The 27,121-nt window shown below is 48.2% G+C and overlaps 1 protein-coding gene across 5 annotated transcripts in view; it reads right to left on the reverse strand.

Annotated features, from left to right (window-relative positions):
* Positions 1 to 21,209, reverse strand: part of col16a1 (collagen, type XVI, alpha 1) — a 49,150-nt gene extending 27,941 nt beyond the window's left edge. Inside the window, exons 1-15 of one of the 5 annotated variants that reach the window (XM_062445882.1) lie at positions 20,736 to 21,208; positions 17,371 to 17,394; positions 17,230 to 17,338; positions 12,728 to 12,796; positions 12,419 to 12,536; positions 9,130 to 9,253; positions 7,928 to 8,209; positions 7,233 to 7,313; positions 6,384 to 6,455; positions 3,521 to 3,553; positions 1,847 to 1,882; positions 1,426 to 1,485; positions 928 to 963; positions 516 to 560; positions 216 to 254 (exon numbers count right to left, since the gene is read on the reverse strand). In XM_062445882.1, the coding sequence (XP_062301866.1) occupies positions 216 to 254; positions 516 to 560; positions 928 to 963; positions 1,426 to 1,485; positions 1,847 to 1,882; positions 3,521 to 3,553; positions 6,384 to 6,455; positions 7,233 to 7,313; positions 7,928 to 8,209; positions 9,130 to 9,253; positions 12,419 to 12,536; positions 12,728 to 12,796; positions 17,230 to 17,320 (1,086 nt within the window). In that variant the 5' untranslated portion in view covers positions 17,321 to 17,338; positions 17,371 to 17,394; positions 20,736 to 21,208. Of the gene's footprint in view, positions 1 to 215; positions 255 to 515; positions 561 to 927; positions 964 to 1,425; positions 1,486 to 1,846; positions 1,883 to 3,520; positions 3,554 to 6,383; positions 6,456 to 7,232; positions 7,314 to 7,927; positions 8,210 to 9,129; positions 9,254 to 12,418; positions 12,537 to 12,727; positions 12,797 to 17,229; positions 17,395 to 20,735 lie in introns of all 5 variants that reach the window. The other 4 variants (XM_062445884.1, XM_062445881.1, XM_062445886.1 and 1 more) reach the window with 4 other exon arrangements.
* Positions 21,210 to 27,121: the final 5,912 nt, after the last annotated feature.

Raw genomic sequence — 27,121 nt, forward strand, 5'->3', positions numbered from 1 at the left:
ATAGAGAGAGACATAGAGAGAGACATAGAGAGAGAGAGAGAGAGAGAGAGAGAGAGAGAGAGAGAGAGAGAGAGAGAGAGAGAGAGAGAGAGAGAGAGAGAGAGAGAGAGAATTATTCACAAGATGAGACAAGTCGATATAAAAACTGAATCTCTGACAACCTACAAGCCTGCACGCATGCACATTAAAGACAGGGGTTTTCAGGCAGGCTTTACCTTGTGACCCACTGCCTCTCCCCAGTTGGCTGGTAGTACCTGCAGAGAAAGAAGGAGAGAGAGAGACAGAGAGACACAGAAAGAGAGACAAAGAAAGAAAATGGCCAATCAATGTGTGATATTGCTCAGAGACATGACCCACCTCCACATCACTGTTTGTAGTTTTCCAAACAATGAATCGACCATGCAGTACTCCAGATAGCAAACGATCGCCCCAAATTAGCCCCCCTGGTCATCAGCAGAAACAGACTGATTTCATTGCTCGGTGTTGGGGGAGATCTGGGAGCGTTTCAAACTCACCGACTCGCCTCTCTCCCCTTTCTGGCCCTTTGGTCCTTCTGAGCACTGAGGAGAAGCAGAAACACACACACACACACACACATCCACACAGAACGAGTTACATTCTACCTTTGAGGAATAATAAGAGGCAAGCTCATTTAAGATTCAGGCTGTCATTGGTTAATTTGCATTCTAGAAATTCATGAGAGTTCAGGCACAGAGGTTGGAGGGGTTGTGTGGAGCGCTTGTGGAACTGGTGTTCAAACTCCCAAATGAGGGTATTACGGGAAGTTCATCCCCATAAAAAAGCGTTTTTTTTTTGGGTGTAGATGTGGAGCGGGGGATGGAAGGAGATGTGTTTCTTTACAACGCATGTGTCACACTGACGTGTATGTAGTGCTGTGGACTTGTTTTTATGGGACAGGATACTTACTGGACCCGAGGCCCCTGAACCTAAGCAGTCAGCACCCTGGAAGAGAGAGGGGGGGGGCGGCATGAGCATTTGGCAAACAAGCCTCTTCATTAGCAGTACTGGTGCCAGCTTGGAGGCCCGAAATCAGTACGCTGGCATACTCTTTTCTAACCCTTCATTTTTTTACAGAGTACAAGAGTCACGGTCTCCAGTTCCACACTCAACCAGGCTGCCAGAGAGCCAGTGTGTTTGTGTCAGTGAGTGTGTTTGTGTCAGTGTGTGTGTTTGTGTCTGTGTGTGTGTTTGTGTAGGTGTCAGTGTGTGTGTGTGTGTGTGTGTGTGTGTGTGTAAATGGATGAGAAGAGATTAAAGTCCGAGTCTAAGCATGTCTAGACCGATGCATGTGCACGTCCTTCCACATTCCAAAAGTATTAGTCAATGTTGCACTTGCGTGTGTGGCACTTGTGTGCGTGTGTGTTTGTGTGTGTGTACGTGTACTTCCTCCTCCTTCCTCCTCACCTGGTCACCTTTCTCTCCCTTTAGTCCAGTCTGTCCAGGCTGATATCCAAGAGTCGCAAGCTGTAACAAACAATTTACGGCTTTACACGGCAAACTGTATGCATACAGACATCTACAAACGTGTAAGCATATCGTGAACAATTCTAGAAAGAAGAGGCTACATAAATCGTCCTGTGACTAAAAAGATCTGTTAAACATAGAAGTCTTTGCAGCTTCATAATGTCAGGGTTCAGATCCCTAAAAGATTTTTGGACCTGAAAAGGATTCTCCATTAACCAATTTTTCTTGACGATTCTTCTGTTGTTACCAGTGCTTCAATAAACAGTAGCAGGTGTGGTATTACTGGAGTCAGCAATTACTCCAACTCTTTTTCATTGGTCTGAATGACTGAATGAGAAAGAAGAGAACCTGGGACACTCACATTCTGGTCTTCCTTGAGAAGAACACAACCAGCACACTATAGAGACAAACACAGGATTGCATTAGGTATCATCCATTGTCTCAGACACACCTACACCACTACACAACTCCTGTTTTTTCTCTATTCAAATTGGTACGGTTTCTTACATGACCAGTGGGTGGCGCTGTTACATCAGCCAAAATGCTGCTCTGGACAGATAGAAGTTAAGGAGTGGGTGGTGGGCTCTCTTGTCTCTCTCTTGCCCTCTCCCATACACACACACACACACACACACACCTCCCGTGGGGTACGGAGATCAATAGAAACATCTGAATCCCCACGGCACCGAAGCAAACAGACCAGCTGCCATGCTTTGCAAGAGGGCACACACACACACACACACACACACACACTCTCTCACACACACACACACCAACGAATAACCATTATAAATAGCTGAAGCGCTTTTAACGGAAGTGCATAATTAAAACGGAATCTACCACCCGTTGTGTCAGCAAGCTCGCTCTCACACAGACAGGCACTTTACATATCACCGGGACCAGGAGCAAACCAACTAAAAAGGCAGCGAGGAAAAGGAGAGTTTTTTGTTCCTTTCTTCTTCTGTTTTTTTTGTAGCGTGTTTGTAAGTCTCCCAACGGCTAGAACCGACAGCAAGTTGTGAGAGGGTTGTCTAGTCACTGTTAACTGTCTACCTCGCCCTGGCGATGGGCATTAAACCAAATATATCGTAGCGTAGGCCATGGCGTGGCGGAGGAAGCTGTTTGGCTCATGTATGAAGACAAGAACGTCTTCTTTGTGTGTTGAGCTGTACAGCTCCGGTTGGACCTTGTTCTCCGGTTCTGCCCCTCTGGCTGTGACACAAGTAAAGTGCCACGCCCCAATGTAGTACACATCCACCGTCCTCCATATTTGTGTGTACAGTACTGTTTATCACTCAGGTACAGCTGCAGCTAGCACATCAAGTAAACCACAGCCTCCACAGCCCACCCAGTCGCTACGAGCTAAGAAGAAGCCGAGAAACGTCCCTACATAAGTTCCCACGCTGACACGCGGTGTACACCCGCAAAACACACACGTCATTCCCACGCAATCATACTCAAAACAGCCTTCTAATAGAGAGATATCAACCGTCTCATTATTTCCTGAAGCTGCGTACCAAAGCCCCCTGTGGCAGATGGAGTGCTTCAACACAGGTAGTAACCTACATCGCGCGAGTCACGGGAGGTCCATTAGTGCGCCCTGTTCAGGCGCGCTGGAACGAATCGGCTGTTTTGTATGCTATTTGTGAACAGAATCCCGCTATTGTAGGAGAATGACAATATTCACAGGCAGCAGCATCTCCCAGCAGAGTCTGTATGCATAATAGTGAGTAAATCAGTTGACAATAAGTGTGTGTGTGTGTGTGACATCTGATAAAGTTACTTTATCTTATGTGAGCCCTTCCCTCCCTGCAGTAGAAGAGTAGCTGTCCGGGTATGTGGGTCATCACCCCACCCCTCTCAACTGTACAACAAACACTGGCTCCGGATTGGCCCAGGCTGCCCATGTATGGTTTTCCTGATTGGCTTCCAACAGGCACATGTGGTCAACGTCTCAACTCCGCTTAGCGATACTAAAGGATCAAGGCTGTGTGTGTGTGAGAGACAGAGAGAGAGGAGGAGTAGGATTCCTTACTTTCTCCGCCAGTCCCTTGGATCCAAAGATCTCCTGTAGAGGGGAAGCGAGGGAGAGCATGAGGGGGCCGGGAGAGAGGGAGGGGGCCAGGAGAGAGGGGTGCAGGAAAGAGGGAGAGGAGGGAAAGGGGAAACAACATGTCAGTTTTGCTTTTCATTTACATCCGGGATGCGGTAAGATCTACACGTCTACACGGCCTCTTTTGCATCGGTTTGCAGGGAGTCTGTGAGTTGGCAAGCCGCATACAAGACCATGAGCCTCAGGGGCGAACTCTGCAGATGAGGCCAGCTCCCTTCCCCACGCATAACCCCTGCACTCCTGATGTCGTTATGAAGACGTAAGACTCTGTAGAGCAGCCATTCCCAACCTTTTACACTTTGCGGCCCACTTGCAAAGCTGAAATATTTTTTTGGTCCCCCGACAACACATACGTTCACTTAATTTGCGTTATCACATGTTTGACAACACCACGGGAGACAAACAGTTCGTTTTCACGGCTAAACATTTTTTGACGGATCAAAGACAAAGTGTCCATCAGTGCCACAGTCACATTGTAAAGATATGTAACCTGGGTAACTACACTCCTATAGTTTCATATAACATAACGTTAAATAGCAAACTGCTATATTGGCTATGCACAAGACAGTGATAATTATTTCCGTGAAAAAATAGAGCAGGTCTTGAACTTCCGGTGAAGTTATAAACGTGACTTTTAATAACCAGGTTATGTTAACTAGCTACAATCAATAGCTAAAAGCAATTTAGCTATTGCTCTCTTAACCCTACACTCAGATTGTGCGGCTTCTCGCTTTTATTCATCGATCGATAACAGGTCGTCCTGTAAAAATGTGTACGATTTTTTTATAATCATTTACCAACAGTATATATAGATATATATTTGATATTTCTTTTTCATATTTTAGTTTTAATTGGTTTGGCGGCCCACTAGTGATCCATTAGGGTAATGCAGGTGGGCCGCCAAACCAATTAGCTTTTAGCTATTGAGCGGCCCACGGGTTGGGAATTGCTGCTGTCGATTCCTAGGAGAGTTCCATCGCAACCTTGTTGCCGTTTCATGTCGTTGCGTCAGTGTCTTCCGCAACAAAGGCAGGATGGATAGAGGTTCTGCATTTCCAATCTGGTCATGAACATGCACTCTATTTATTCACGGGAAACCAAAATGAAAGGAGGAGGAGAAATGGGTAAAACAGAGATGTGAGTCTAATGAACCCTGGGACGGATGACAGACACGTTGACTGGGTGAGTGTGGGTGAGGAAAGGAGGGAGAGAGAGAGAGAAAGAGACAAAGAGAGAGAAAGAGAAAAAATTTGATAAAGATGGTTTTAAGGAAGATACAGTGTTACGTGTATGGAGGCTCTAAGGCTGGTTAGTTCAAAAATCTGTAAATCTTGCCAAGATACAGTAGAGCTGGGGGAAGGGGGCGGGGGGCGGAGCAATATTCTCAGGGACTGGATGACCTTTCAGTAGCCTGCTATGTTGGAAAAGAGAAAGAAATTTGGAGGGAGAAAAAAACGCAGAAAAGAGGAAGAGGGAGAGAAATTAGAGACCCAACACAATTCCAGACACAAATACATCCCAGAATGACACACGCGCACACACATCCACACAAGCGCACACATATCCACACAAGCGCACACACATCCACACACTTGCTCGCACTTCCACACGTGAATATGTGCTGAGGTCAGTGGGATGTCATGTAAGTCACCAAGGATCCATTTAATGAAAGCAATACAGTGTCTTTGCAACATCTGGCCTGCATACTGGGGTCATGGACCTAGGGGCTATACACTGCATGCCTAAGTCCCCCATAAAAAAACCTGTCCAACTATGCTGTGTGTGTGTATGTGTGTGTGTGTGCGCTGGGGAGAGAGAGGGGGAGGGAGAGGGGGGCGGGTTGTAAATATCATTGCTTTCGTGGCAATCAAACATCTGTGCCTTGGTATAAATTGAGAGATGTGGTCTGTCATATTACAATGTGATCACCACTCCGTATGTTGCCCGTATAAGGCTATTCCCCGGACAGGCATGAGAGCTGTACCCTGTGTTGTTTTCACACACAGTGACACACACACCTGGAGTTGATCACCGAGACAGACAGGCTGCGAGAAAACGCCATGGCAACTGTGGCTAAGGAGATGACACATGGACAGAGAGCATTTGCAAACGCGCACATTCTCCTCACTTCCTGTTATGGTTACTGCAGTCTGGCCGGCAAGCCTCGAGGATTGATTGCTCTGGCCTGTTGTGTTTCCAGAGCTCCTTAACTTCCCATCTCTCTGAGAGACAAATACCAGACCTAATGAATGGATAATTGGAAATAGATTAAAGGGAGATCATGGAAATAAATGATGAAAGGAGAGAGTATGTGCTGCTGCCCTGGAATGAAAGAGCATTTTAAAACGACCTTACTGTAACACTGTGGGAGACCGAGAGACAACACAGGGTGAAAGAGTTCACTTCACTATTCATGCACTTGACACTGCTTTTGTCTGGTGGTGGTTGGAAAAGCGAGTTTCTTATAACCCACTAAACCGAAGGCGGCTAAAACAGTTAGCACCAGAAGAAGGTAAAGTTAAGGTCACTGGGTGATTAGCACACTCTTTGCTTGGTGGTAAAGTGTTTGTTAGGACTGTGTACGAGGCAGTGAGATGCCAGGAGTGTGTGTGTGTGTGTATGTGTTCCAGGAGAGGAGCAGGAAGAGAGATTAGGAGGCAGAGGAGAGGTGACATCATACAGGACACCCTAGGAGATATTTTACTCCTTTTTTACTGGTCTGGTCCTGTCTCCAGAGCTTTAACAAGTGTGTGTGTGTGTGTGAATGTGATTGAGTGTGAGTTACCTGGTTGAAAGGGTTCAGCTCCTCTAGGTCATTCTCTGCGGCCCGACGGCTCTTGGGGGCGTCAGGTGGGCACTGCGAAAAGCGAGGAAGAGAGAGAATGTTTCGACCCAAACAACATTGTTATTTTAATACACCACACACACACAGCAGGTACACCACACACACACACAGCAGGTACACCACACACACACACAGCAGGTACACCACACACACACACAGCAGGTACACCACACACACACACAGCAGGTACATCACGGGTGGGGTGCGGTTGGTCTAATCTTAAACAGTCTCATCTATTTTAGAGTGTGGTACAGGCCCTTCGGAGTGTTGTACACAGTTTGGGTCTGAGGGAATCTTCTCTTTGTTTTCTGTTTGTCGACACGGCTGAGGAACAAAACATCCTTTTTTCGTGTGCACATGCACACACACAGCCAAGGGCAGACACCCTTGAGGGTTCTGACAGGAAGCTGAACGCAAAAATACCTTTAGTTCAGAAATAAACCTAGAAATGTCTGTACTCACTGCACTTACCTGTGCTCTCTCTCTCACTCCCTCCCTCTCTCACTCCCTCCCTCTCTCTCTCACTCCCTCCCTCTCTCCCTCTTTCTCAAGAGGAAAATAGACATCTGCTGTGCCCCATTTCAGTAAATCAATTTTCATTAAATTTTTGCTTTTGTCTGATAAGAAACACATAAAGCAAGAACACAGTTTCCCCCACCTCTCTTCTCTCTTCCTCCCTCCCTCCCTCCCTTCCGCACGCACGCACACACACACACACACAGGGATGGTTGGCACGGTGATGGAGTGTTTTGTAGAAGCGGTGTGTGATCGTCGCCGGGGCGTTCTCACCCGAGCTCCAGGTATCTCACAGCAAGCCTCCTGAATGGCCAGGGCCGGGTCACAGTACACCATCACCTGCTGGAGGTCCATCTGACGCAGAGAGAGAGACAGGGAGGGAGGGAGGGAGGGAGGGAGGGAGGATGGGAGGGAGGGAGGGACGGAGGGAGGGAGGGACGGAGGGAGGGGGGGAGGGAGGGAGGGAGGGAGGGAGGGAAAGAGTAGGAAAGAAAGAAGGAGAGAGAGAAAGAGAGACACGAAGAGGGTTTAAACACAGAGGACAACTTTCTTTAACCCGTGTTCCATGATGAGGCCCTTGTGTTTCCTGAATGGCCCGGCTAATTGATCATTGTGCAGAGGGGCTGGATTAGTAGATGTATTTATCGCTAATGGGCTCTCTTTACCCTTCTATCCTGGGTACCAATCTCACTTTCTAATCAGGAATGAGGTGAACCAGGAAGGACAGGGCGGTCTACCTGGAGAACGCTGCTCCTGCTGCACCCACACTCTCTCACACACACACGCACACACACACACAGGATGTATACACAAACACAGCTAGCTGCAGCTATACAGGACTGGTCTATTCTCTGTCCAATACTGTTTCTGCCCAAAACCTGGCAACCCCATACCCAACCTGGCAACCCATTGACCTCTCAATCCCAAACTTATTTTCTCTGCGGCCTCTCCTCTTCCTCCATGCCCACCTCCACAGGCCCAGCGTCTGTGGCCCTGATGCCCAGCAGGGTGTGCCCCTCGGAGGGCAGAGTTCCGCGAGGCTCCAGGGGCTTGGTCTGGATGGAGCCGCAGTCGACGTGCAGTGCCGCCGCCCCCCGCCGGACGCTGAGCGCCACCTTGTGCCAGCGCAGGTCCAGGAGGGACTCCACGCCCTCGCCGCTGAACACGCAGCCCGCCGGCTCCCCCTCAGGCTCCGCCCCCGGCGCCCGCAGAGACAGGGTCCCCTCGGGGCCGTTCAGGTCCAGGGAGAACTGGGGGGGGGAAAGAAGGGGGAGAGTGAGAGGATGGGAGAGGAGGAGGAAGGGGGGGGGGGAGTGAGAGGATGGGAGAGGAGGAGCAGGGGGAGAGAGAGAGAGAGAGTGTGAGTGTGAGAGAGAGAGAGAGAGAGAGAGAGAGAGAGAGAGAGAGAGAGAGAGAGAGAGAGAGAGAGAGAGAGAGAGAGAGAGAGAGAGGAGGGGGGGAGAGTGAGAGAAAGAGGAGGGTATGTGATCGAAAGAGGAAGGGGGAGAGAGAGAGAGACAATCGAGGGAGACACACAGAGAAAGAGAGGGGTGAGGGGAGAGACACATCAGGGTCATCGCCAGCTGGTCACTTCAAAGCCGTTCCTTGGATCTTAAGAGTGTCTGGCGGCGAGAATAGATTTCAGTCGTTGTCCTTCCGTCAAACAAAGAACTATGCAGGGCGCAGCGTGCGATGACAAGTATAGTAGTGAGGAGGCCACTGGCCTCCATAACGCAGCGCGCACACGGCCAAATGAATCATTTCTAATGAGAGTCTGCCCTCCATTTATCACACCGACTGTAAACATCTAAATCTGCCTGCAGGCCTGCAGTGATTACAGCACCGTGCGGAGTGCCAACACTCCATCACAAAGTACACAGGAATAACAATGAAGGAGAACGAGGAGGGATGACAAGGCAAGAGGGACAGAGAGTGGAGGGAGGGCGGGCGAGAGGAGGGTGCGGGGAAAAAAAGAGATAGGAAGGAGAGAAACGGAGAGATTGAGAGAAAGGGGGGGACGAAAAAGACAGAGACAGACAGAGAGGGTGTGGGTGGGTGGGAGGGGGGGGGGTGGTTGAGGAGGAGAGGAGGAGAGCAAGAGGGAGAGCAGGAGGGAGAGGAGGGAGGAGATGGATGGTGGAGGGAGATGGTGGAGGATGGCGGAGGGTACCTGGGGGTATCCTCGTTCATCAGATATCTGGAACAGGTAGATGTTGTCCCTCAAAGCTTTCTTCTTCAGAGCCAGTGTGAAGACCACAGTAAACTCCTCAGGTAGACCATGGGGGAACACCTGACTGAGAAACACACAGTTAAACCCACAGTGAGTGTGTGTGTGTGTGTGTGTGTGTGTGTGTGTGTGTGTGTGTGTGTGTGTGTGTGTGTGTGTGTGTACGAATGTGACCAGAGTTTTAGGCTGAGAATAACCTCTGACATGTATTTTTATGGGCGATGCAGTAGATCCAACCTCATCTCATTCCTCATCTCTGTGCCTCCACAGACAAATATCTGGCTGGCTCGTCTCAGGTCAAGGGCAAACACACACACACAACACACACACACAACACACACACACACTAGTCAGGGTGTTGGCAGCTGGTTTCCCACTCCCAGAAAAGAGGGGTGACAGTGATTTATAACAGAGGGGGGAGGCGAGGGAGAGAGCAGCAATTCTCTTCACTGCATAGCTTCAAAACAAAGACCATGGAGGGTTGGAAGTAAAAACTAGAGGTTGGATCCAGAGAAAGTGGATAGGAGGATGAGAAGGAGAGTCAGAATATGAACAGAGGTACAAGGCAGTGACCACAGACATGGGTTTGGAGCTGTAGATAGGGGTGGACTAGGAACAGGGGCAGTTTGAGAGATGAACACTGAAACAGCTGCGATTCATAAGCTTTTGGCCCACTGCCCACACACATGTGCTCGTACACAGGACACACACAAACACACAGAAGTTGGATGATAAATCAATGTGTAGAGGCAGACAGATTTAGCCTTCCCATCCTCAGAAGACACACACTACTGCTGCTCTCATTAGAGAAAGAGACAAAGGCAGAGAAAGAGAGAGATAGAGATAGAGAGAGGTTTGAGAGGGGAAAAGCACCTGGGGCAAACTATGGTAAACCTTGCCCACATTCTGTGCTGTGATGTTGTTGTTACGGCCGTTTGCAAAAAGCGATTTTGACGCCAAATGCAGTCTGGCTTTCTACTCTACCATTGAAAGCCACCATTTCTGTAATCTCCAGATTTCACACCCAGCAATAGCCTTGGCTAGCTCTTTAGCAAAAAGATTTGCAGCATCATCTGCTTGTCACACTTCCAGACTGGGTTGGATAAATGATGTCAATTAGAGTGAGATACAAAACAAACATTACATTCCAATTAGGCCACACTGACTTCTCTGACTCCAGCTGTGAAGGGAGTGAGTGTGTTGTGATTGACGGAGCACTTATTGCGTCGACCCCTGAGGAAACAGCTCTGATGGAATCACCCATCACCCCCAGTTGAACTGATAATTCCCTATTCCCTTCACCCACTTATTCCTCCTCTCCGTCCCCCACACCTCAACCAATAGACACATCAATCCTTCACCCAGAGAGAGAGGAGAGAGGAGAGAGAGAGAGAGAGAGAGAGAGAGAGAGAGAGAGAGAGAGAGAGAGAGAGAGAGAGAGAGAGAGAGAGAGAGAGAGAGAGAGAGAGAGAGAGAGAGAGAGAGAGAGAGAGAGAGGAAAAGAGGGGGGGGGAAGAGGAAGATAGGGCGGCTTTTGAAGGACAGATACTTATCCCTCCGTTTATTTACCTCTCAGAGGAGGAATGGTTTGGAGCGAGGGAGAGGGAGGGAGGGAGAGAAGAAGAAGAAAAGAAGAAAGGGAGCAGATGTCCCCCTTTATTTCTGCTCCTCCGCCGTGGGACAGCGAGAGAGAAGGAGGGAAGGGCTGATCAAGCGTTTGACATACAGCACAGATGAGCGACGGTCTACAAGACAATCAGGGAAGCAGACAGACAGACAGACAGACAGACAGACAGACACATATCCCATGAGGTAAAACTCTCCTTCCACCTCATACTATCAGACTATGGCGAAACACACAGGAAAACTGGAAACCTGAAAAGGAGCAACAGAAAATGGAGACCACATTCTCCTGGCTGTCTTCTCCTGCTGGAAGCATGCCAAACATCTGGTAGACCTACATTACATTACATTTAGTCATTTAGCAGACGCTCTTATCCAGAGCGACTTACAGTAAGTACAGGGACATTCCCCCGAGGCAAGTAGGGTGAAGTGCCTTGCCCAAGGACACAACGTCAGTTGGCACAGCCGGGAATCGAACTGGCAACCTTCGGATTACTAGCCAGATTCCCTCACCGCTCAGCCACCTGACTCCCCTACAGACCTACTCCCTTAGCCTTCCAAGATACTAGGTACCTGAGAAGCAAAGTCTTCATATATCTCAGACGACTTTGACTCGGTAACACCGAGTCACACTGCCTCAGTGACAAACAATACGCGTCACCTCGGGCACAGAATGTCTCCACAAAGGTCTGTTTTTGCGGGATGATATATGGTTCTCTCCAGCCGGCACACCAGTCAGAACAGGACAGGAGTCATAAAACACTCTATTCAGGCCCAACTGGCAACTACTGAACTACTTTATCAAGAACAAGGGGAAATTCCACAGACTGGAAAACAGAGAGTTGACAGATCCTGTTTAACTATGAGCACAGTACAAGGCCAATTGAAGGTCCGAATTCTGACCCTCAATTAAGAGAAAGTAGTTACATAACACTTCTATCACTTCACCTAAACGACATACAAAGCATAAAAGACTAAATAAATGACTTCCACGCGTTCTTAGACTATAAAAGCCTAACTCATGATGTGAAATATGTGGCCAATTTGTTCATGCGGTCACTCTTGGAAACCAGCAGTTGTTATAGTTACTGTAAGAGTGGTGTTTTACCAGAGAGGAACACGTTGTGGTGTTTCTGCTAGAACAATCAAAGCGTAGGAAAGGCATGCTGGCAACCTCCTCTCTCTGAGACACAGGGCTGAGATGTGCACTCATCAACTAGAGTTTTAAGGCCAAACAGACAGAGAGAGAGAAGAGACAGAGAGAGACAGTGAGAGACAATGAGAGAGACAGTGAGAGAGAGAGAGACAGTGAGAGAGAGAGAGAGAGAGAGAGAGACAGTGAGAGAGACAGTGAGAGAGACAGTGAGAGAGACAGTGAGAGAGAGACAGTGAGAGAGAGAGAGAGAGAGAGAGAGAGAGAGAGAGAGAGAGAGAGAGAGAGAGAGAGAGAGAGAGAGAGTGAGACAGTGAGAGAGAGACGGTGAGAGACAGTGAGAGAGAGAGAGAGAGAGAGAGAGAGAGAGAGAGAGAGAGAGAGAGAGAGACAGAGAGAGTGATAGAGAGACAGAGAGAGAGAAGAGAGAGAGAGAGAGAGGATGAGGACTCTTACTCTGTGGGGCGGACGAGTGCGGTCTTGCCCAGCCGAAGGATGACTGGACCTCTGGGGTTGCGGATCTTCTTGATGTCTGCACTCTTCAGCAGGGAGAAGCGTCGTACCAGGTTGAACCCTAGGGTTCATCACGTGACTCGGTTACCACGGCAACAAGCGACACCGAGATCGGCGTCCGTGTCAACAAGAGTGGGTGTGTTTAAGAGTGTGGGTATGTTTGTATGTGTGGGCTTGCACGCAGGTATGTGTGTGTGTGTGTACCTTTGTGTGTGTGTGTGTGTGTGTGTAGCTTTTTGTGTGTGTGTGTACCTGTGATGTTGTGCCTGGCTGTCTGAGGAAACTTCCAGTCTTCCACCTGTAGCGGAGGGCATGGCACATCTGGATAGGGGGATGATGAGAGGGAGGGAGAGGAAGAATGAGAGACGGAGAGAGAGGATTAGGAACAGACAAAAAGGAAAAGACACAAACCCTGCTATTGAGGCTCCAAAATGAACACATCAGATTTCAAATATCAGGCAGACAGGTTTTTTTCTAGCACACCTATTGTGTGTGTGAATGATGGACAGAGGAGATATTTGTGTGTGCTAGTACGTGTGTGTGGGTGTGTATGTGTGTTGATGTGTGTTTGAGTGTTATTGTGTGTGTGTGTGAGCGTTGATGTGTGTTTGTGAGAGTGAGTCTTTATGTGTGTGTGTGAGTGTGAGTGATAGAGAGCCAGGTTCCTGCAGGGTTCAGACATGGCTGTTCTGACAGCTCAGCTAGCCCTGTCCTGTCAGACCAGCCGGCCCAGCACTTGATGGATATGTTCACATCCTGTCACAGGAGGTTACGGGGGAAGATGTAGCCTGTCAGAAGGCTCCATCTGGAGGGGAACCTGTGGAGACCAGGACTAGGCTGCAGCAGTGACCTGCTTCACCCCATGATTCAGGCCTCACACAGCTCTCCAGGATGATTCAGGCCTCACACAGTTCTCCAGGGATGATTCAGGCCTCACACAGCTCTCCAGGGATGATTCAGGCCTCACACAGCTCTCCACTCTCCAGGATGATTCAGGCCTCACACAGCTCTCCAGCATGATTGCCTCACTCAGCTATCTCCAGCGATGATTCAGGCCTCACACAGCTCTCCAGGATGATCAGGCTCACACAGCTCTCCAGGATTTCAGGCAGGTGGGAGGGGGTGAGGGTTAGGGTGGGAGGGGGTCAGGGTGAGGGTTGGGGTGGGGTGGGGTGGGGTGAGGGTTAGGGTGGGAGGGGTTAGGGTGGGAGGGGTTTGTTCATCAGCTACACTGCTGTCTTGATCTGTAGCGTCTTCACCGAGCAAGATGTTCTGGACTTCGAGAGTCGATACTGTATGTGTGAGCAGCTGTCCTGGCACACACGCATGTATGCACGCACACACCACACACCACACTCTCCAAGGGCCAGTTTGTTAAATCGAAACCAATTTCAAGTTGGAGGAAGAGGGGAGTGACTTCCAAACTAATGAATGGCTCCAATTAGAGAGTGTGGAGTGCTGAGTCACACACCAAATGAAGTGCAGTCTGAAGAATCTCTGTGTGGGTTGGTGCTGTGTGTTTGAGAGAAAGTGTGTGTGTGTGTGTGTGTGGGGGGGGGGGGGGATGATTGTTTCTAAAAGAATGAGGCAGTAGAAGTGTCATTCTATCAGGGAAGTAAAGACTTAATTGAGGGTGTTTCACACTTGTATTAGGATGTTTCAATTATTGATCAGTCATTGGTTGGCGTGAATTATCTTATCAACAGATTGGGTCCATTTGTTGTATACCCTGTTAAAATTTAAATGTAGAAACAAATAGCAGTCTGACTGCCTAACTGCCTGTCTGGCTAGCTGTATTTCCTCCTGCCTGCCTGGCTGCCTGGCTGGTTGGCTGGCTGGCTGCCTGTCTACCTGCCTAGCATGTCTGTCTCAAGGTATTCCATATGGAAAAGCAGACAATGATATCTGTGGTCACTCTTATGTACTAAAGCATTTGAGGTCATAAAACAACAAGAATCTGTAAGGTTCTAAATAGGAGCCAGGTTTCTGGTGTAGGAAATTGTATCAAGTTATACAGAAAGCTGTGACTATTTAGATTATTTCAGGTGGAAAGTGTCATGGTGAAGTTCAGAAAATAATTCCGCAAACGCTATGATCTCATGTCTACTGTTCCTTCTTGGAAAATCCCCCTCCCACACACACACCTACAACCACACACACACACACACACACACACACACACACACCTGAGTAGTCTCCCCTAAATCTCATCTGCACCCTCAGCAACAATGTACAAAGAAACAAGCCGCCTTTCAACATTTCCCAAGTTCCCAGACACACACGCATGCACAAACGCGCACGCATGCAGGCAACAGCATTCATCTTCTCAGCGCTCTCAACTCTGCCTTTTTGAAGTCAGAAGATGCAGGCGGCGTCTTCCCTGTGTTTCTCGCCCTCAAACCGCATCCCTGCCCTCCATCTTTCACTCGTTCCTTTCTCTCACACCTCCTCAACCTTTTGTCAGACACTTAGAGGCAGCGTTAAGATGAAGTCTTGTCAGAGGCGAAAAGATGAGGCTGGGGGGGGGGGGGGTAGGAATCTGACAGTGGGATGAAAAGATAAACGAGGGGTGGGGGGGTTGGGGGGGGGGGGGGCGCTGGAGAAAACGGGGGGAGGAGAGAGAAGGAGGGACGATGACTAAGGGCTGTCCCCGGAGGACACGCAACCCTTGATCTTAGCCCTTCACCCCGGATGAAGAGTGTGTGTGTGTGTGTGTGGGGTTGGGGGGGAGTGCTCCATAGGCTTTATGTGGGGAGACAGAGATCAAAGCCCCCCTCAACTGCCCCCCCCCCACCCCATGCCAACCAAGCTTCTCTCCACTGTGCCCCTGCCAATGATGTGTCTATTACTGGACACGCTCGTCTTGTGCCTGTGTGGACAGGTTCAGCTGTTTGACTGATACTCTTGTATCACAGAGTGCTTTCCTGTTGCCCTCTCCTGGTTCGGTTGTTGTTGTTGCATCTGAGTCTGACTTGGCAGCAGGCTTTCATTAGGGTGCCGGGCAGGAGGGAAGTGTGTGTTTGTGTGTCTGTCTGTGTGTGTGTGTGTCTTGGTGAGGATTGAATGTTCTTTATGCGATGGCATTCCATGATAATTAGACCAGGCTGCTGATCACGCACACACAAACACACACTTGGACCATAACCTCAGAGGGATAGTCGATTCTGCCAGTAGCACTTCTGGAGCCACTTATGAGACACACACTGCACTGTGGGTGAGATGGGCATGCTGGGAAATGTAGTTAATGATGCAAGAGAGGAGAGGCGATGAATCACTGTAGCTGTGAGATGACAACTCAGAGAAACAGAATGAGAGTGAAGGACAGAGGGAGGGGAGAACATGGGGAAAGGGAGAGTGAAGGAGAGAGTGAGAGAAAGAAAGAATGAAGAAGAGAGAGAGAACAGAACAGGGGGAGAGGAATAGTGAAGGAGAGAGAGAGGAGAACAGGGGGGAGGGGGAGAGTGAAGGAGAGAGAGAGGAGAACAGGGGGGAGAGAAAGACTGAAGGAGAGAGGGGAGAACAGGGGGGAGGGGGAGAGGGAAGGCAGAAAGAGGACAGATAGAACATTCCTGGTTGTTTTCCAAATATTCAATTGCAGAGCAGTGAAGATTGGAAAGACACTTACGGATGAGGTCACTAATTCCCCACTTTCGACAGACGTTCGTGATCGCTTGTCTTTGTCTGAGTGCGCTTGTGTGCGTGCCCGTAATCCCTGGACTGATCTAAATGTAATTCTAGAGCGTCACACCTGGGCAGGTATGGAGGTATATACGTAGGGGCTGTGTGTGCAGGCTTGAGCGACACTTGGTTATCGACATGCTACGTCATGTAAATGACAAAGCTGGGCCTAGGCCTACACCAGCAATATGAATATGACTGTCTTCTGAAAGGACAAGAGAAAATAAAGATATTTAGTTTGCACCCATTCAGCTAGCCTGGCAGGCTGGCACTCGATTTTTGGTTGGGAAAGGCAGAAGTGTGTGTTACTGTGTGTGTGTGTGTGTGTGTGTGTGTGTGTGTGTATGGAAAGAGAGGAATGGGGGGGGGGGGCGGCATACACTTACAATGTATACCGTGACAAAGTGCTTTAGCTCCACTTGAGTAAAAGCACTTTCTTCCACCCACCAGCAATGTCTCCGGGGAACAGCGAGCTGGCTCAGCCCCAGATGAAGCACTGTCTCTGGGCCTCCCGGGAGCCTGCCTCCCCCTCTCTCCAGCAGCTCTGGAGGTTACTGTGCCTCTGCAGGAATACTATGGACTTGATCTCAGACAGTGGGAGGAGTTTGATAAGGGTTTGACAGCCCATAAAGAGTGAGATGGAATAACACGATACAGCACACACACACTCTCTGCTCCTGCAGTTAACTTCATGCATACACACACAAAGCCCTTGTAAACTGAGAGTGATGGATGGACTAAAGTGAGAAACATGACCACACATGGTTCGCTCACTCTCACACACACACACACCTCTCAACCTCAGCAAGACCACACTGCAACCAACAGCAACAGTGACAATCTATATCAAGTCGAGGCAGCAATTACAACCAGTGTATACCATAGTCTCTCCCACAACCACATCAGAAAAGCTGCAGCCCATGATAACCTGGAAACCTCCCACAACTGAAGAGATTCTAACAGTATGGATAGTCAGAGGGACACAAAAGCTCACACACAAAAGTGCTGACGTTCATATTCAGACACGGGCCTTCTTCGACAGAGAAAGGCACAGAGGCAGAAGTCAGTGGTCTCACCTTGCGATGGCAATGACGGTGATGATGTCGGCGTGTCACATGATCCCAGGCCAAGACAGACGAGAACCAGGAAGTAGCCGGGAGCTCTCATGGTTCAGACCTCTGCACTCACACACGCACGCACGCACACACACACACACACACACACACACCCTCTGCTGCTACCTGGGGAGAGGGAAGGAGGGAGGAGGGAGAGAGGAGAGAGAGCATACAGTATTTGAACATCATAACCGACCAATGCATCTATATAGGCAAACAGTCACACCACACTCTCAATAAAGAAGCTACTACTCCCCTTCCTGATAAGGACTCAAGCAGAACATATTCACAGCTAACTGCTGGGATTAGAATCTGGACCCAGGCACAGTAGCTGTGTTAATTATGGGGTTGAAAGGCTGCTATGGCGACAGCCCATGGGTTAGCCAGAGTGTCCTCATGTCCAGGAGTGCTGCTCCATGTGGCTGATCATCCCGTCAAACACACACACACTCACAGGCATGCATACACACAAGCATGCATGCACAAAAACACACACACACACACACACATACTGTTTGTGAAAACACATGTCTAAAAGCTAAACACAAAAACATTCACAAACACACAATGAAAGTACAAAGGACACACGCACAAACAGGTCATTACAAGTAAATACAGAGCAACTGACACACGCACAAACACATCTGGAAAGTATTTAAGTGCTAAGAGAGTATGTTGAAACAGCAGGATCCACGCAAGGCTCAGAAACACAGGCAGAGCTACGGTCCAAATGACAGCCCATTATATCATTTGGCGTTTCTCCAAAAATGTTAAATTGTGAATGTGGCTGTTTGAGAGAGAGAGAGAGGGTGTGAAAAGGTAATGTTTGTGTGACTGTGTGATTATACCGTCCGTCTCTTCATTTCCCTCACTTTCTCTTTTTTTACTCTCGTTCTATGTTTTTCCATCTTGCCTACGCTCGTTCATGCGCGGTGGGGAAATGGTCTCCCAGCTTGCAGCAGCAGATAGCAGAGCTGAAGTGCTGGTTCTGGTTGGCCCGGTTCCCGGGTTTGTGGTTTAGACGAGGCGCTGGGTCACTGTCTAGGGAGGCACTGCATGGGACTGGGGGGAGGGGGGGGGGTGGGGGTGGGGTTGCTATGTATGTCAACCCAAGCACATGTCCAGACGAGGGGGGAGGGAAAGAGAGAGAGAAGGGGAAAGAGAGTGAGACAGAGAGACAGTGAGAAAGATGGTGAATTGGAGAGAGAGAGAGACAGAGAGAGAGAGAGAGAGAGAGAGAGAGAGAGAGAGAGGGAGAGAGAGAGAGGGGGAGAGAGACAGAAAGAGAGAGAGAGATGGGCCCTATAGTGATCGTATGGGGATTCATTAATGCTTTACAACATTGCTAACATCATCCATCACCTTCACTTGCTCAAATTTCCATCTTAATGATCATCGGCGCATCTATCACCCTCACAATCTCAATACCCCTCCTTCTCATGATTGGATCGCTCACCTTCTGTACCAGGTACAGAACGGTCTGCATCGTCCCCTTCGTCATCATCCTTATCCTCATCATTATCACACTCCATCCATCACGTCACCCACTGTCTGACGCTGCCCATCATGGTCACCAGACACTCTGTGTTCATCTGCTTCTGCCTGATTTGAGACAGCCAATGAGACCGCGGCCCAACTACCCCCTGCATTGTTATCGTGGGGCACGATGGGCCTCCAATTAATATAATTTAAATGACACAAGGGGCCCTTTGATTAAGTTGTGTTGGAGTTAGTTAAAGGACACTGACAGCAGTGGATTATCCACACACCAAAGCCCAAAGCCACACTGACACCCTGGTTATCCACGGCTTTGTGTTACAGTGACAACCGAATGTGACGGTTAAATGCTTGTGTTCCGTGGCTGAGCGCTATCAGAGTTGGAAACTAGAGTTGCTTTTCAGACTGGGTAACTTCTGTCACTCACACAGCTGGTCCCTCTCTGCAGACTGGCAGCTCAATCAGGGTTTCTCTAGTTCTCAGACGAGGAGTGGATTTGGGAGCAGGGCTGTGAATCAACAAGGAAAATCCTTCTGAAAGGGTTGTGACCCTGACGTTGAAACTTCACGGTGGAAACGTGAGCAAAAACAAGTGAGGAAGTAAGGTTGTGTGTGTGTGTGGGGGCGCACACGCGTCTGTGCACAACCCTCGTAAAACGTGCGTGTGTGCTTTTGTACAACACTCGTGGCTCCCACCAAGGCCCAGCATTTACTAATTGTGTGCATCGCAGACCTGTTCCAACCTGGAACATGGAACAAAGATTAACTCAACTTAACTTAACTTTATAGATATCCACTGACCTCAATTGAGGCCAACTTCCCTCATTGGAGAGGGTTTAAAGAAGGCCTATGTCTCGTAAAACAAAACTAACACGCAAACAAGGACACGTTTTGACTTGTCCTTGGCCATGCTCATGAATAAGAATGCTGCACATCATCGCACTGCATTAAAAAGACGTGGAACGTTGCCTTGGCAATAGCCTAAACCTTAGCTAGCAGGCAAGGTTATTCCGTTTATTGGTTTGATTTATTTGATATTCTGTATATCTTCACAGCTCAGACCTGGCAGGATTTGGCTCAGGAGGTGTCAACCGATTGCCATGCCAACAAGTGAAGCTAAATAATATTCCAACTTACACTGCCTAAAGGGTTAGGCCACACTGACAAATATGTTAAAATAGCATATGGAATACACTGAGTGGGGCTAAGTAACTGGTGCATATAAAATGAGTTTCACTGTGCATCTGCCTCAGGGAGACGCTATCTCCTGTTTGAAGTCAATAACGGACCATTGCAAAGCAACCAACACTGGGCCCAGAAACACCTTGAAGGCCTGTAGATCCGGGACAACAATAGCAGTCTCCCCAAAGCCCATGGCGGACTTACCATATCACATTACACTAAAGTAAACCGCTAGTTTCCGGATGTTCTCCCCCCCTCCCCCCCCCCCCTCCCCCCCCCCCTCCCCCCCCACCCCTCCCTCCCCCATATCTCTTGGGTCTGTGCGATGGCTGTAGACGTAACTACGCCAAACGAGTTTACCAGCTGTGACCAGGGAAACTGAACTCTCGACAACTTTCAACCCTCCTCTCTTCAGTATAGTACTAATATGCTAAATGAACACAGTTTTTAAGTTGGTACACGGTGCATTTTGTAGGCTATCTTCTCTAATAATCGAGCAGAGTGGACCGGTTAGAGGTTTTGGGGTATTGCGCATTACCCAAGATCTTAACAGTAGACTGCGGAGCATATGAAGGCAGAACAAGCGAAAGTAATAGACGCAGAGATAGACACTGACAAGGGCACAGGCTGCCCTCCAGCTATGCCGTTTCACGGGTTGCTAAGGTAACTACATCAATCAATAAGGCATTATTCATTGAGAAAGAAGCACTTCACCCTTCATAAAGCATAAAATATGGGTTGGGCTCATTGTTATCCTTCAACTCGAATGTAATCAATAGTCCTGCATACCTTATTGATAGATCCACTAAATTACGACCACATTAATCCAAATGGAGTATCCGAGCAGAGGTGTGCAATTATTTGATGTCCTTACTGCGTAGTTGTAATCCACAGTATTGCTCCTTGAGTATTGTTTCTTGAGGCGTCTTACGGGGGGAAAGAAAAAGTTACTGCCAATCTTTTCATGTCCAACTTCTCTCCCCTCCCCTCGCAGTTGTTCGGAAAAGTTTTCCTCCTCTTTCTCTCTCACTCTCTCTTTCTGGGAGTTCCTCCAGCTAAACGTGTAGTGACATCACCTGGTCCAGCACAGCACTGGAAAATGAGCCTAGGGCGTCTGTAGTCGTCCATACCCCATTCCCCCCTCCTTCCATCGGTCTCTTACTCCAGCTTGTTTGATTCATCGTCGTTGGATTCCAGGAGAGAGGGTTTAACGTCTTTCCTGGGGTCAGTTTTCGGTCACACGAATAATCGCAACCTAATACTGTGCGGTTCAATGTGCTGCATTTTGATTCTCCTATTCTTATGCGTATTTAACGCAAAATAAATAAATAATAATAACACCAATTGTAAATACATAAATGTAAATGCACTCTATCCAGGCTTTTGCGTTTATCCGTTGATTGACGGCTTGGTTTACGACGTTCACTCTTTTATCACCAGCTTTACGGCCTGCAATCAATAACCGCCCTCAGACCTGCACCTGACCGTTAAAACAATCATCTTATCGCATGAATTAAGCTTTTATTGACTAGAAATATAAACAAATGTTGAAATAAATGTTAGTGCGTGATTATAGTTTTTTTGGCTTCCTCTTCCAAAAATACTTTACATAGACTGTAAAGCTAGTTCTGTAAGCAGGTTATATGTGTGTGTGTTTTCAACACAAACACAAGCCGGGTTACAGTAACTGGACAGAACATCGCTTTATCCCAGATGAGCTGCTGGCCTCTCAGGAGCGGAGCTCTGAAAGGGCCAATGACTCTGGCAGCTGCCAGTCACCTTGTTGTAGGTGATGAACTTTGACCTTTATCCCAACCTGGATGTGACATCGCTGACCCATGAGCCTTGGCCCCGTCAGAGACAGGAACGGAAAGACCAGACGGAGGATGTCTCAGAGACATCTGGAGCTGTGTGGGTGTGTTTGTGTGTGTGTGTGTGTGTGTGTGTCTGAGCTGAATGAATAGTTTGTCCCAGTGAATGGATAAAACCCAGATCCAATGTGTTTTGTTCAAATTAGTGTAAATCAAACTCCAGCTGGAGAAACAAACAAGCTGTTGGATTATTTTAGAGAAAGAGAAAAAATCAAAGAGAGTCAATGGGTCAGAGAATGAATTGAGATGCATAGATATACATAGATATATATATATATATATATAGAGAGAGAGAGAGAGAGCGAGAAAGAGAGAGACAGAGAGAGAAAGAGAGAGAGAGAGAAGAGAGAGAGAGAGAGAGAGAGAGAGAGAGAGAGAGAGAGAGAGAGAGAGAGAGAATGACAAGAAAGATGCAATTACATGGGAGAGCTTTCTGTATAATGGATGAGAGAACGCCTGTGTCAGGACTCTCCGGAGACTCATACAGGAATCCCATTCTTCTCCTCTAATTCATCCCTACTCTCCCCCTGATGGGATAGGGCCACGTGTCTCTTTTAATCTTAATTTCTCCCTTCCTCCTTCCTTCTTTCTCTTTTTTCATATTTTCCTACATTTACATAAGCACACAAGCTTGAGCGCAGACACACACACACACACACACATAACCTTTCTGCACAGAGATATGTCACATACAGGTAAACTGTCGTTGTCTTGAAGTAGCGTTTGATGGAAACGTAACACATGCAGTCATAAAAACAAACAATGATACAAAAATAAAAGATTGGAAGAGAAGATTTATAGCTTAGACATTATCATAAAGCCTCAGGACAGGAAATCCTGGCCCTGATTCAAAACCTGCTTCACTCTAAGTATCAACATTAAATGATATGACACATAAAAAAATCGGTACTATTCACACTGATCAGGGAAATCAAATATTTTATGGTCATCTGGACTGGGTTTGACACGTCAAACGATGTGTGTGTGTGTGTGAGAGATAGAATCTGTTCTTGTCCTTTATTAACACTAAGGAACAGCTAAGCAGAGTGGGAGGGCTTGGAATGCTGCCAATGCTCGCTAGGCAATTTCAGTGAGGTGGTCCGCTAACAGGGTTTTTTTTTTTTTAAGCGGTTCCACACTCTTAGGTTCAAGGGTATAACTGACTTGATTAACCCTGTGTCACGATGCTCCATCTGTCTGTTATGTTCCAAAACTTGAAAACAACACAAATGAAGACTCTCCTTTTGGAGGCCAGGGGAGTCGCACCTGTGGAGCTGTCCTCTAGGGGGCACTCTATGACAGAACAGGCAGCATGACAGTCAACAGGACACGTGAGGCTTGGCTAGCGCGTGTATGCCTGTGTGTAGTTTTGCTTATGCATATGCATGTGCACGCATGTGTCCCGTGTCGCCCGTGTTCCCTTCCTCTCTGTCTTTATTCTATCACTCCCTCCCCATCCATCGTTCAGACCTTCTTTTCCTCTCTGTGCCACACCCTTTTTCCACGGACTGTGAATCCTACCCTCCCTCCCTCCCACCCTCCCTCCCACCCTCCTACCCTCCCTCCCACCACCGTCCTACCCTCCCTCCCTCCCACCCTCCTACCCTCCCTCCCTCCCTCCCACCCTCCTACCCTCCCTCCCTCCCTCCAGTAAGTGTGTGAGGCGGGAGGAGTGGATGGGTCCTGGCAGTGTCTTTATCGGCTCGGTTATTTCCACTGTATGCTCCCCTGCTCTCCTAAGAGGATGAGGGATGGGGGAACGCCAGGGCATCGATGGATGGAGGGAGGAGGAGGAGGAGGAGGAGGGGGGACACGGGGAGACTCCTAAGAGAGAGCGAGAGAGAGAGAGAGAGAGAGAGAGAGAGAGAGAGAGAGAGAGAGAGAGAATAGGGAGGGCGGGGAAAGAGAGAGGCCAGCAAGGCAGTAACCTTTCTCTTCCTGATTGCCCCTGGTGAGTTCAAGTGAGAGACACGGTTAGTGAACCCTTGCTCATGTGTGTTTGCGTGCACCCACGTGTGCGTGGGTTGAACACACACACACACACACACACACTCTCTCTCTCTATGTTCTGCAGGGCTATGTGAGCAATCCTTGTGTCTTTCATGCATTCAATCACAAGAGGATTCCATTTCAGGGCTGAGTGCACTCTAAGAAAATAAAGGGTGCCAAATAGAACTATTTACAACAGTAAAAGGACCCTTCTATAGTGTCTGGAACCCTCCTGTTCGATTGTTAAACTATGAATGAGTAAAGATATACAGACAGAAGAGCAATAAATCAAGCACAGATGCAGTATATTCTATTTATATACACTCACTTATCTTGTCTTCCCTGCTCTCTCTCTCTCATTAACACACACACACACTGCAGGTAATGAGTAACAAAGACTCAAGATAGTGTTTGTATACACGAGTAAATTGAGTTAATTCTATGTTGACGCTTTACTGACTGACTGTGTGTGTGTGTGTGGTATGTGTGTGTTGTGTGTGTGGGTGGACAGCAGTGTGTGTGGGAGCCCACAGTATGTGTGTCTTCTCTCAGTGTGTGTGGCCTCGGTGTGATTGTACCAGTCAAGCAAATAATAAAGTAACAGGCTAGCACAGAGCCAAAGTAGCTGATACTGCAGCGACGTAGCTTAGGGGCACACACACATGCTATATGTTCTACACGCACACGCACACACATGCTATATGTTCTACACGCACACGCGCACACATGCTATATGTTCTACACGCACACACATGCTATATGTTCTACACGCACACACATGCTATATGTTCTACACGCACACACATGCTATATGTCCTACACAGACACACACATTTGTCCTATACACATACAGTACTACTGGTCTTACACACACACACACACACAATTTGGCCTTACAGATACGGCTGGTCTTTCACACACACACACACACACACACACACACACACATTTGGAACAGAACTACCACTTTCATGGATCTGCTGAAACACGGCGACAGGACAGAGAACAGAGAAATACAATAGAAATACATAGAAATACAATGACTCAGGAAGATACATGGATACAGAGAGAGGGAGAGGGGAAGAGAGAGAGAAAGAGAGAGAGAGGGGGAAAGAGGGAGAGAGGGGAGAGAGAGAGAGGGGGGAGAGGGGGGGAGAGAGGGAGAGAGGGAGAGAGGGAGAAACCACGGCCACATCCAGCTCTGACTAAGAGGATAGGTGGCCAACTGACACATATCCCAACAGCAGCAGTCTTTCTTTTTTTTTGTCTCCCCCTCCTCTTTAACTCATTCTTTCCATCATGAAGAGAGGGGCAGACTGGAGGGGGGGGGGGGGGTGGAATATGCTGACCAGGCTGATGGGAGGAGAGTGGAGCTAGTACAGTTGCTGGGCTCGGTTTCCACAAGTGTCTGGAACACACCACAACCCGGTTGGCTCTGGAACTGGAGAGGAGGAGTCACACAAGAGGAGGAGGAGCCACACAACGGCCACGTGTAGAAGGCCTCGAGTGAGTGTGTGTGTGTGTGTGAGTGTGCGAGTGTGTTCATGTGTGTGTGTCCTCTCTCTTTCTCTCGGCTCTCACATGTTTTCCTGGTTACGTTCCAAACATGCACTGCCAATGGCAATTCAAATGTGGATCTCGGCTTCTCGCTCGCCAAATGCATTTTGCTCATGAAATGTAAAACAGACAGCATGCCGTTCCTGTGCGTTCCCTCCACCTCTCTGCTCCCCTCTCCAACGTCCCTCCCCTCCGTGTCATGTTGGCTCTCTTTCACTCATTCCTCCTATCTGTTTTCTCTCTGTCCTATTATTAGAACTTTGTGTGTGTGTGTGTGTGTGTGACATTGAGTGTGACGCTGTGACATTTCCTGGACTCATCTGGGCACACCTGCACAGCCTGTGGTCCAGGGTGACAAGCTTGTCTGCCTGCAGACACATCACGAACCACTCCGGAACCATCCAGCCCCCACGCAGACCAACCACACTTGTCCTCTCACAGCAGAGAAGCATCTAGAAAACAGAATCATACCTGACTGAAACCATGCCAAAGACTGTCAGTGTGTTTGTCAGCTTGGCGGCAAGGCAGCATCAAGACTTGGCCAAGGTCGCTGTGTTCACGCTATCTGCTAATTGGCCAGGGCGGCATGGGCGTTCAATCTGTTTTGAAATGCAAAACTGCACTTTACCAAATTACCAAGACGCATCTGGAATATGTATTGCTGTTTAGGGCATCCAAGTCATCACATTCTGTTTGTGTTTAAAGTAGGTGTGCGGTTAGCACAAACAGAAGTCACTTATGAGCACACACACACAGATGCACACACACAGTGAACGTTTAGACGCATACAAACCCTGAATTTTAGCAAGTAAACACTTGCTATAATTCACAAGATACTCACAACACTGATAAATTGGATTAGCGTCAATGAAATAATCCAACAAGGAAATACAGGCGGTCGGTGTGCCCTGTAATGTCGCTGTGGTCAATTACTGTACGCCATAAAACACATGAAAAACACAAACACATGAAAAACACAGCAAGTGTCTAACCGAATAAATATGATACCTCCCTTTATCCCCACACAAGCACACACACACACACAGCGATCATTGCCAAATCGATATGAGCATGTCTCAGTCATATCCTCAGAGCTATGTCTGCATATGTCTTCCATATCCTCTCCACTCCACACAATAACCGTCTAATGGAATAGGCCCATCAATAATGGCAAAACCTGCTGTACCACACACTCAAGCACGTACACATACACACACACACACACGCACACACACACACACACACAGTATAACACTATTTATGACCACTGAGCTAGTCCTAAAGGTGTGTGTATAAAAATATCTCTTAATTTACATACCCGAGAAAATGTAAATGAGACAAAGTCCGAAGCTTTTAGTCTAATCGAAGTGTCCGCCAGGTAAACGAAGCGAGGCGGGAGTTTAGAGAACTGGTGACAGGGAGCTCTGGCAGTGCTAATGAGAGTTAGCTTATTAACATAGGCTCAGATGCCAGCCTCACTACGTGACCTTTAGCATCTCCACAACACTCTTTCTGAGACGGCGCGAGGAAGACCACATCTGCTCGTGAAGCAGGTAAAGTGAGTGGGCGGATGACCTCACAGCAGATGTGTGGCTGTTTGCATGTTCCCGTCGCTAAGGAAGAGTTACATGAAAACCTAAACATCCCTTGGATGAGCACATAGTGTGTGGCATTTTAAGTCAAATGAAGAAGTGTAAAAAACAAAGAAATGTGTAGAAGAGTTGAAGAAAAGTGATTGGTTGGATGCTGAATGATAAC

The sequence above is a fragment of the Osmerus eperlanus genome, chromosome 20 (assembly GCF_963692335.1).
Source record: "Osmerus eperlanus chromosome 20, fOsmEpe2.1, whole genome shotgun sequence".
Taxonomy (NCBI): domain Eukaryota; kingdom Metazoa; phylum Chordata; class Actinopteri; order Osmeriformes; family Osmeridae; genus Osmerus; species Osmerus eperlanus.